The sequence below is a fragment of the Gavialis gangeticus genome, unplaced genomic scaffold (genome assembly GCF_001723915.1).
Source record: "Gavialis gangeticus isolate Ggan-Ray unplaced genomic scaffold, GavGan_comp1, whole genome shotgun sequence".
NCBI classification, from domain to species: domain Eukaryota; kingdom Metazoa; phylum Chordata; order Crocodylia; family Gavialidae; genus Gavialis; species Gavialis gangeticus.
In genome coordinates this window covers 35236762-35246061 of record NW_017729032.1, presented here as the reverse complement: position 1 = coordinate 35246061, position 9300 = coordinate 35236762, and the positions used below count along the sequence as shown (strand labels likewise).

At 42.8% G+C, this 9300-nt stretch overlaps 1 protein-coding gene across 3 annotated transcripts in view; it reads right to left on the bottom strand.

Annotated features, from left to right (window-relative positions):
• The window catches only part of ATM (ATM serine/threonine kinase), a 134670-nt gene that overhangs the window by 66935 nt on the left and 58435 nt on the right, over nt 1–9300 (bottom strand). For all 3 annotated transcript variants that reach the window (XM_019524367.1, XM_019524368.1, XM_019524366.1), the window contains exons 27-30: nt 7205–7323; nt 6535–6661; nt 3782–3981; nt 2239–2413 (exon numbers count right to left, since the gene is read on the bottom strand). In XM_019524367.1, coding sequence (XP_019379912.1) covers nt 2239–2413; nt 3782–3981; nt 6535–6661; nt 7205–7323 — 621 coding nt within the window. The remainder of the gene's footprint in view (nt 1–2238; nt 2414–3781; nt 3982–6534; nt 6662–7204; nt 7324–9300) is intronic.

Sequence of the window (9300 nt, the reverse complement as noted above, 5' to 3'; positions counted from 1 at the left end):
CTCATCAATAAATTAAGTGACTGTGGCATTGATGGCTACACAGTTGGATGGGTAAAAAACTGGCTGATGGGGCACACCCAGAGAGTGGTGGTGGAGAGTGGTACTCAACCTGGTGAGATGTGAGCAGTGGGGTACCCCAGGCCTGCACTGTTTAACAACTTCATCAGTGACTTGGACGGGGGAGTGAAAAGCACACTGTCCAAGTTTGCTGATGACACTAAGATGTGGGGCGAGGTGGACACACTTCAAGACAAAGAGAGGCTGCAAATATATTTAGAGAGACCACAGAAGTGGGCAGATGAGAATAGGATGGGGTTCAACTCAGACAAATGCAGGGTGCTGCACCTTGGGAGAAGGAATCCTCAGCATACATACAGGCTGGGGAGTTTCCCTCTTGAAAGCACAGAGGCGGAATGGGATCTTGGAGTCATTATTGACCCCAAGATGAACATGAGCCACCAGTGCCAGACCGCAGCCAGCAAAGCTAGCCATACCTTGTCATGCATCCAAAGATGCATCTCAAGCCGGTCCAGGAAGGTGATACTCCTCTGTGCGACTTTGGTCAGGCCACAGTTGGAGTACTGCATCCAGTACTGGGTGCCGCACTTGAAAAGGAATGTGGCCAACCTGGAAAAGGTTCAGAGGAGGGCCACCCGCTTGGTGAGAGGGCAGCAGGACAGGCCCTATGAGGAGAGACTGAGGAACCTGAACCTGTTCAGCCTCAGCAAGAGGAGGCTGAGGGGATCTGGTGGCTGCCTACAAATTCATCACGGGAGATCAACAGCAAATAGGTAGAGCCCTTTTCTCCCCAGCACCACCTGGAGTGACGAGGAACACTGGTAATAAGCTGATGGAGAATAGGTTTAGGTTAGAGATCAGAAGGCAATTTTTTACAGTTAGGGTGGCCAAAATCTGGAACCAACTTCCCAGGGAAGTGGTCCTCACCCCTACCTTGGACAAATTCAGGAGGAGGTTGGATGATCACCTGTCTGGGGTCATTTGACCCCAGCATCCTTTCCTGCCCATGGCAGGGGGTCAGACTTGATGATCTGCTCAGGTCCCTTCCGACCCTACCAACTATGAAACCATGGCAAGTCTTTCTATGGCGCATTAATCACAGGTTCCATGGCTCTTAGTGCGAGGCACAAGGAGCCCTATACGGGGCTTAAAGAAAAAAGTTGAAAAAGCAGAAATTTATTAAAACCTACACTTTCCTTAACAACAAATCTCATTGTTAAATAATACAAAGGGATTAAACTTTAATATGGGTTATTACTAGGGATGCACTGATTAAGGTTTTCTTGACCGATACCAACATTCGATGCTGAACCAACCATATTGGCCGATTCCAATCCAATAACTGACATTTAGTAATAGATAACAGTAATAAAATGCAAGGCATTTTAAACTATTGACATAAATACACCTTTTTTGTTTTGTTTTGTTTGTTTTGTATTTCTCTCTTTCTCTCTCATATGCACGCCCTGCCTGCTCTGGCCCTTGATGAGGAAAGCAGTGACTGCCTTATTCCCACACGTCACTCCCCTTGCCCAGGGCTCCTACCTGCATGTGGCTCCAGCCCGCAGTGCCACTCCTCATGCAGCCTGTGCTGCTGTCCTGAGCGAGGTGAACCCTTGTGAGGACAGCAGCACTGGGTGCGTTTGGAGCCCCAGAGCACACCACTGCCTCAGTGCTAGTGGGCCCCGGCAGCTGAGCTCATGCAGCTGCCGGGGGGAAGCCACTTTTCCAAATGCATCTTGTGCCCGGTGGAGTGGAATGTTCCTTGCATGGTGCCTTACTCCACCTGTATGCAGCCCAATGTCACTGCAGCAGCCCCTACATAGGCCCCTGCTGTGCATGCACTGTTCCATGGCAGCAGCAATATCAGCAGGAGCTGGTAACAGTTCCTTTGTTGCTGAGCACAGCACCCCGTCAGCTCCCTGCTCTTGCCAGGACATACAGTCTGCCGCATGCCTGGGCCAGGCCACAGGGACCAGACTACGCTTGCCAGGGTGCTCTGGGCACATGGCCATAATTATTGGCTACAACAACCAAAAAAGCCAATAATGTCATTTCTCCTTTTATCAGTGTCAATCCGATAGCCAAGCAATATACTGGTACACCGCTAATTATTACATAGGCAGTATTATTAATTATAAAAATGTAGATAGTTAATAAAATTACAAAAACTATCCTACAAATAAAGAAAAACAACAAATGCATCTTATGAAAATCTACCTGTTCCTGAATCTCGGGCTGGTCACCAACAAGGGGAATTAGCGTGCCTACAATAACATGAAGATGACTCTCTAGGGCATCCTTACAATATGTGACTGCTGCATGGCAGACACGGTTTAGAAGGTCACAACAGAGTGAAAAGCTGCGCATGGATACATCCCTGACAGCAGTGGGTCTGTTACAGGAAACAAAACAATTGAGGAATGAAATTAAAAAACAAGTATCTCTACTCAAAGTACTAGCTTTATCTTACTGTAAGAAGAAATAGGAGGAAGGTGAATATATAAACAAGTTATAGGAGGCATTGCTTGAGATCTTAAAACTGTCAACCCAATTCCCAGAAGGAATCTGCCCACACGATTTAGTGGTACCAAACCTCAAATGTTTGCTTTTTTGTAGCAGCTAAATTATTCCCTTATGAATACAGTTTAATGATGGATTGTCAGTGGGGAAAAATACAGGCTTCCACTGCTTACATTCCACATTTCTGTCCCAGTGCTAGTGCTGCAGTGACAGCTCCAGTGTTTTGTTGCCATAGAATCTGCTCCAATATCTACTTGTTGCCTCAGAACTAGACTCTTGGGCAGGGTTTGCCAAGTGGCACAGGCAGTCTGTATGCACGGTATGCGGCAGATTGGAGAGGGGACACGTAGGACAGGGGCAGACAGGGCAGGAACCAGAAAGCAGAGCTTCAGATCAGGCAGGGAGCACATGGCAGAAAGTAGACCAGCAGCTTACTGAGGGAGCAGAAAGGATATGATATTAGACAAGCAGAATGAATACATAGCAAAGAAAGTTGTCAGTCACAAGGCAGCTGGACGTGTTGAAGTAGAGATAAAGCCTGGGGTTTAAAAAAAGGGAAAACATGGTGGTCTAAAGAACTTGGGAACTGCAGGAAAGCGGTCAGAACAGAAGCTCACAAAAATGATATAACACAAAGGATGCTCTGGAAAGAAAAACAAGTAGCAGGATCAGGGGAGAGAATTCAGAGCCATGATTATAAAACTAGTTTGATTTAGGATAGACAGTTTAGGCTTATGAAAGAATGAGTAATTTAAGTTGAAATAGCCTAATTCCTTGTTATAATTAGTAGACAACATTGCAAACTCAATCATATTCCTCTGAGTAACAAAATTAGAAGCTGTACAAAGAAAGGATATGAAAGAGATTTACCAAAATATTATTTTTTACAATGAAGATGTCTGCATAATTCTGGCTGCCCTTTGATATCAAGTAGCACATTTTAGTTCTTTTTACGTTACTGTGACTAATATAGACAATATTTATTAAAATGAGAACTAACAAAGTATCAAGGAAAGGTGATTTTGAAGATGCCCACCCAAGTTCAGTAAGTCTTCTGTCGTTTTCAGACAACAGAACAAGGCTATAATCCATAACATAACCAGTAATCAATCTTTGATGTGTCATTAGTGTCAACTTTTGAACAGTTCCTACACATATGATGCAATTGAGAGCCAGGATTGAAATGTGAAGATAATAGGAAGTAAAAACATAAGGAAGAGAAGACAATCATGGGACTTACCTGTTGGTGACGTGGTGAATCAGGGTATAAATTACATCACGAAGAACAAAGGCCCAAGCTCCTCCTAAGCCATCTTTTATCTCTTTAAGTAACAAATTAACAAACAAGTGATAAATAATAAGAATTCTGTGTTTTTTGTAAATATTGTTTGTATCAGTTGCCTGTTTGCATATGGCTAGTAGGATTTTCTGGAACGAATCCTAAAAATTAATAAAAACATCAAGAGAAAAGCAGTTTCTCAGATCAAAATAGCAGAAGTTATTTCACTTCAAGAAAGAATCTAACACCTAACTTTTTTCCTTAGTCATGTACAAAGGTGTGTCTATTTTGGACACTAAGGCCCCCTCCACATGTGCAGGTAAAGGTGTCACAGATGACACCAAGTTATGGGGAAGTGTGGTTATGCTTGAAAATAGGTTACAGTTACAGGCAGACCTAGACAGTCTAGCAAGTTGAGTGGATCGGAGCCTGATGAAGTTCAACGCTGAGAAATGTAAAGTGCTCCACCCTGGGATGAGCAACCCCCAACATACCTATAGGCTTTGCAGCACCAAAATGACTAGCACCATGACTGAAAGGGACCTGGGGGTAATAACAGATCACAGTATGAATATGAGCCGGCAGGGCGATGCCGTAGCCAGTAGGGCAAATAATACTCTGATGTGCATCAATTGATGCATCTCTAGCAAAACCAAGGAGATGATTCTTCCACTCTACTCAGCACTGGTGAAATTGCAGCTGGAGTACTGAGTCCAGTTCTGGGCACCACACTTTAACAAGGACATGGACAAGCTTGAGAGAGTCCAAAGAACCACCCGTATGATTAGAGTCTTAAAAGGCAAGCCATATGAGGAAAGGCTGAGGGACCTGGGACTCTTCAGCTTGAGGAAAAGGTGGCTGAGAGGAAACCAGGCAGCAGCTTGCCACTACACTAGGGGAGAATATCAAGGATAGGGTAAGCAAGTGTTCACCAGGGCACCCAAGGGGAAAACCAGGAGTAATGGCCACAAACTCTTGGAAAATTGATTCAGGCTCAACAGAAAGAAAAAATTCTTCATAGTTAGGGTGTCTAGACTATGGAATAAGCTCCCTCCAGAGGTGATGCAATCACCTACCCTGGAAATCTTCAAGAGGAGACTAGACAGTCACCTTGCTAGGGTGACCTGACCCCCAGTTATCTTTCCTGCTTAGTGCAGGGGACTGGACCTGATGATCTTCCGGGGTCCCTTCCGGCCTTACAATCTATGAATCTATGACGGAATCAAAAGTGCAACCCACACAGTTGCACCTCCTGCTGTGCCACACACACACTGTATTGCTAGTGCAGGAGAAGCCCAATCCAAGTTGAGGAGCTCCCAGACAGGGATGCCCCATGCATCCCCAGGGCTAAGGGATTGTGGCAATGAGGACTGCATGATGTGTGAAACCCCCAGGCCCTGGGGACCAAGGCAGGCACACCCCCAAGCCCTAGGGATCGCACCTGTCACAGTCCTCAGGAGTTTCATGAATCCTTAAGTCCTAGGGGTTGTGCTTTGATCCCCAGGACCCAGGGGTTTCTGAGCCCTAAGGATCATGCCTGCCTCAATCTCCAGGTCCTGGGGGTTTCATACACCCCTGAGTCATAAGGACTGCAGCTGCTGCAATCCCCAGGGCCCAGGGGTTTCACACTTGGCAGAGTGCACCCCTGCAACTGGGAGTCCTGTCAGCTGATGGGGCTCCAAGCCACAGGGGAGACCCTGCTACATGTGCAAATTAAAGGTCAATAGCAATTAGCTATCAAGTTAGTACACATCTTCAAGGTCTAACTTTATAGCTGATTGGAGCTTTTTATCCTGTGATAGCTACTTTGTACTTATAGCTCAGGGGTGGGCAAAATGCAGCCCGCAGGCCAGATGCGGCGCACCAGGCCATTCCATCTGGCCTGCGGGACCCCTAAGAAATTTAGAAAATTAATATTTATCTGCCCCTGGCTGCCTGTTATGCTGCCCTCGATGGCTTGCCAAAACTCAGTAAGCAGCCCTTTGCCTGAAATAAATGCCCGCCCCTGTTGTAGCTGGTCTTAAGGTAATTGTGCAATTAACCAGTTAACTGTGCAATTAACCAGTTAACTGTGCAACACCTGTAACATGTAGAGGGGGCTTAAATTACAGAACATAGAGATAAATTCTAGGAGTGAAGGTATAGAATAGATCATACTCCCTCCACCTCTAATATTTTTAAAACAACTTTTTTCCCTCCACAGAGAGGCAACATAGATGATAACAGCCAAACCTTTCTGTAAAGCAGGGGTGTGTAAAATGCGGCCTGCGGGCCAGATGCGGCCCACCAGGCCATTCCATCCAGCCCGCAGGGCCCCTAAAAAAAGCCTAAACCAGGAGAAAGTGGAAGTCCACATTACCAGCAAAGGAAACAAATATTACTATTTTTACTATTTAATATTTACAACATGCATGTCTGTGTTCTGCTTTGTTTAAAAAGTAATGACAGAAGTGCTGCCATTCTAATGGATTAAATTTTATTTACTCTAAGTAAATCTCACACAACTTGATTCATTTTTAACTGAGACTTTTTTCTCTTTTCTATATTTTACATATGCTTCCTCCTTTTAATGCTAAAAGTAGCACAGCTACGCCCTCTAATTGTACAACTGAGAGTATGTTTTTTGGTTTACACATAGTGAAAACATAAGTAAAACACAATATACTTAAAAAAGAAATTTTAACAATCAAAAAACTGCAAAATCATATACTTACAGGATTTTTAGAAAGAACAGCTACAAGACTTTTTAACTTGGCTTTATGACAACCGCTAATATAATCCAAGGTTGCCTTGATCACGTCAGATGGAAAATGAGGAGGATTAGGAGCAGGGTCCAGGTCCCTGAATGATTTAAAAGAATATAACAATAAAACTTCCAAAAATATACTCAGGTATCATGATTTTGGATTCATTAAAAATACTGAAAATGTTGCAAAGCAGATGCAATTTCATCCTTCTTAGGCAAGAGTAACTGCATTGTCAAAAAACAATATTGTAACAATAGTGACACCTGCCAGTTACTGAAGAATCAGTTATACTTTCAGCAAATCAACAAACAGAAGTTTAAAGAACCTCTACAGGACTAATATTAAAAAAGCTGGACAGTAACCCAAAAAATCAATTAAGACTAGGAAACAGACCCAAAGAACTCCCCTACTTCTAGCCACGAGGAACAAAGAAACAGGAACATTCTGCAGTTTTACAGCCTCACTAGCAATTCAATAGAAATCAACAGAATTAGTACACAGGCATGATATAAAGTAATAAAACATGTTGCATTACTCATTTGTGTAACTTTTCTCATTCCTCCACTTCAGAAGGGGAAAGAAGAAATGCATACACCCATCATCTAGCACAATGCTCTAAAATTCTGTGTCTACATACCCCATAAATTTACTTAGGTGAGATCCTTCTCCTGCCTCAGTGTTGGCTGGCTCATGTAAGGTCATCAACAGCTCTAGCACGATCTCTGGAAAGTTACTGTGAGACAAATTGTCAATTTGCTAGAAGACAAAAGTGGGTTCAGTTAGTGTTTTAATAGCACAGCTTTAACTCAGAAATAACCCAACTTTGAAAAATCTTAATTTTGATTTTTAAATGACTATATTTACTCAAATAGAAGACAATCCTGATTACAAGATGACCCCCCAATAATTAGATTCTATTTATGGAAAAATTATAAATTTGTTATAATCTTCCAGGTAAAGAAACTAATTTTTGGAGGTTTGCCTTGAATTTGTTCTCCTCACTGGCATTGCAGAGAAAATAAATCTGGGGAGTCAAGTAGCCCTTTTGCTCTCTGCTTCCCCCCACCTCCAACTTTTTCCCCTGGCAGCACCTTTCCTATCTTCTTACAGTCAGACCCTGCTCTCCCTAAGCACATGGAAGTGAGGAGCACATTTGAAAACAATAACCTTGAAATTAAACACAGCGGTAGCAATTTGCATATAGTACCCAGACATTTAGTTCATCCAGAATTGATGTATGTTACCTTATTTTTTAAACTGCTGCAAGTTTTAGCAGAGATGCTAATATACTTTTGAGCAACAGTTTGGCACCTACTTATATGTAGTACAAACTAGGTCTGGTATTAGTCCAAAGCCAAAGGTTCATGATTTATCACACAGTTCATTGAGCTGGGCCCCACCAGAGTCAACAGCGTTTCAAGCCATGGTGACCCCACAGCTCAGCACTGCTAAGTGTGTGTGTGTACTTCAGATACCCCCCAACAAAGGATCCATGTGCTAATTAGCCCACACATGACTGGAACTGGGTGTTCTTATCATGAGTCCAGGGATGCTCCAAAAACTTATATGCAGATAAGGTGCAGGGCAACCTGATCTGGCTTCACCTCATGGAGGGTGGGGCCACACGGATCATACGCAATAGGCTGAGAGGAGCAGTGACAGAGGGCTTCTGTGTGAACTGTCTGGGCTCTTCATTTCATGGTGTTTGCTAGGCATTTAAGGCTCGTGAAGTAACAAGAATCACTGGAAGTGGGAAAGAAAGGAAATCAAAATGTATGCAATGTAGTGACTCACCACGACTTGAAAAACAGTTGGCAGTGAGAACTGCACTTAATGGGCGCTGCCGTACATCTTATTCAGGTAGGCTGCGCTAACCTTACCTTGTGGTAGGGTCCCATCAGCATGATTGCCCAGTGTGGGCCATGTGTTTTATAGGTATGCTCAGTTTTGTCTGCATTTAATCTTCATAGTTGGTTTCCAATGCTGAGCACAGGCTGCTTTTGGCAGCAGTTTAATGACAGACAATGCATTTAGTGAGCGCCCCTTGCATATGATAACAAGATGAAGGGCTTTTTTCCCCCTCAGCCTACTGGGGGGAAAACCTCATCTTGTATTTGAGTAAATAGGGTAAATTCTTTTTCTTCCTAGAATTCCTTTCTATCCTTTGAAAGGTCCAAATTACATTTGAAAACCACAAATCTGCCTGGAATTATTTTACCTGTTGTAATTACAACCTTTTATTATTACTATTTGGGGATGGGGAAGGTGAAAGGAGAGGGTTTGTTTTCTGTATTTGGCAGAATTTTGTAAAGTCAAATGTCACTATTTATCCATTAATAATCAGCATCTTCTTGGGTACCGAGCAAGAGTACAATGAAGAAAAGAAATTAAATCTTTTTAAAATACGAAAATGTGACTTGCAGAAATAATTTTGGCTGGGGAAAGTCATAAATCATAATTACTGAGAATTATTATATAATTCATATTTTGAAACATCACATTTCAAGGAAAACAGCATGACTTTGAGATGGCACAGTTGAACTCAATTGAAAGATTCAAAATACTAACCTGTGACTTTATTATAAAACACTGTCACAGCTGAAGACCTAAAAACATCTGAATTCTTATTTAATATTTTCCTTTCAACTGTATTATGTGTCACCCATATGTTGATATATGTCACCACAGTTTTTGTATTCGGCAGAACTTTGTATATAGTTTGTGTTACTATTT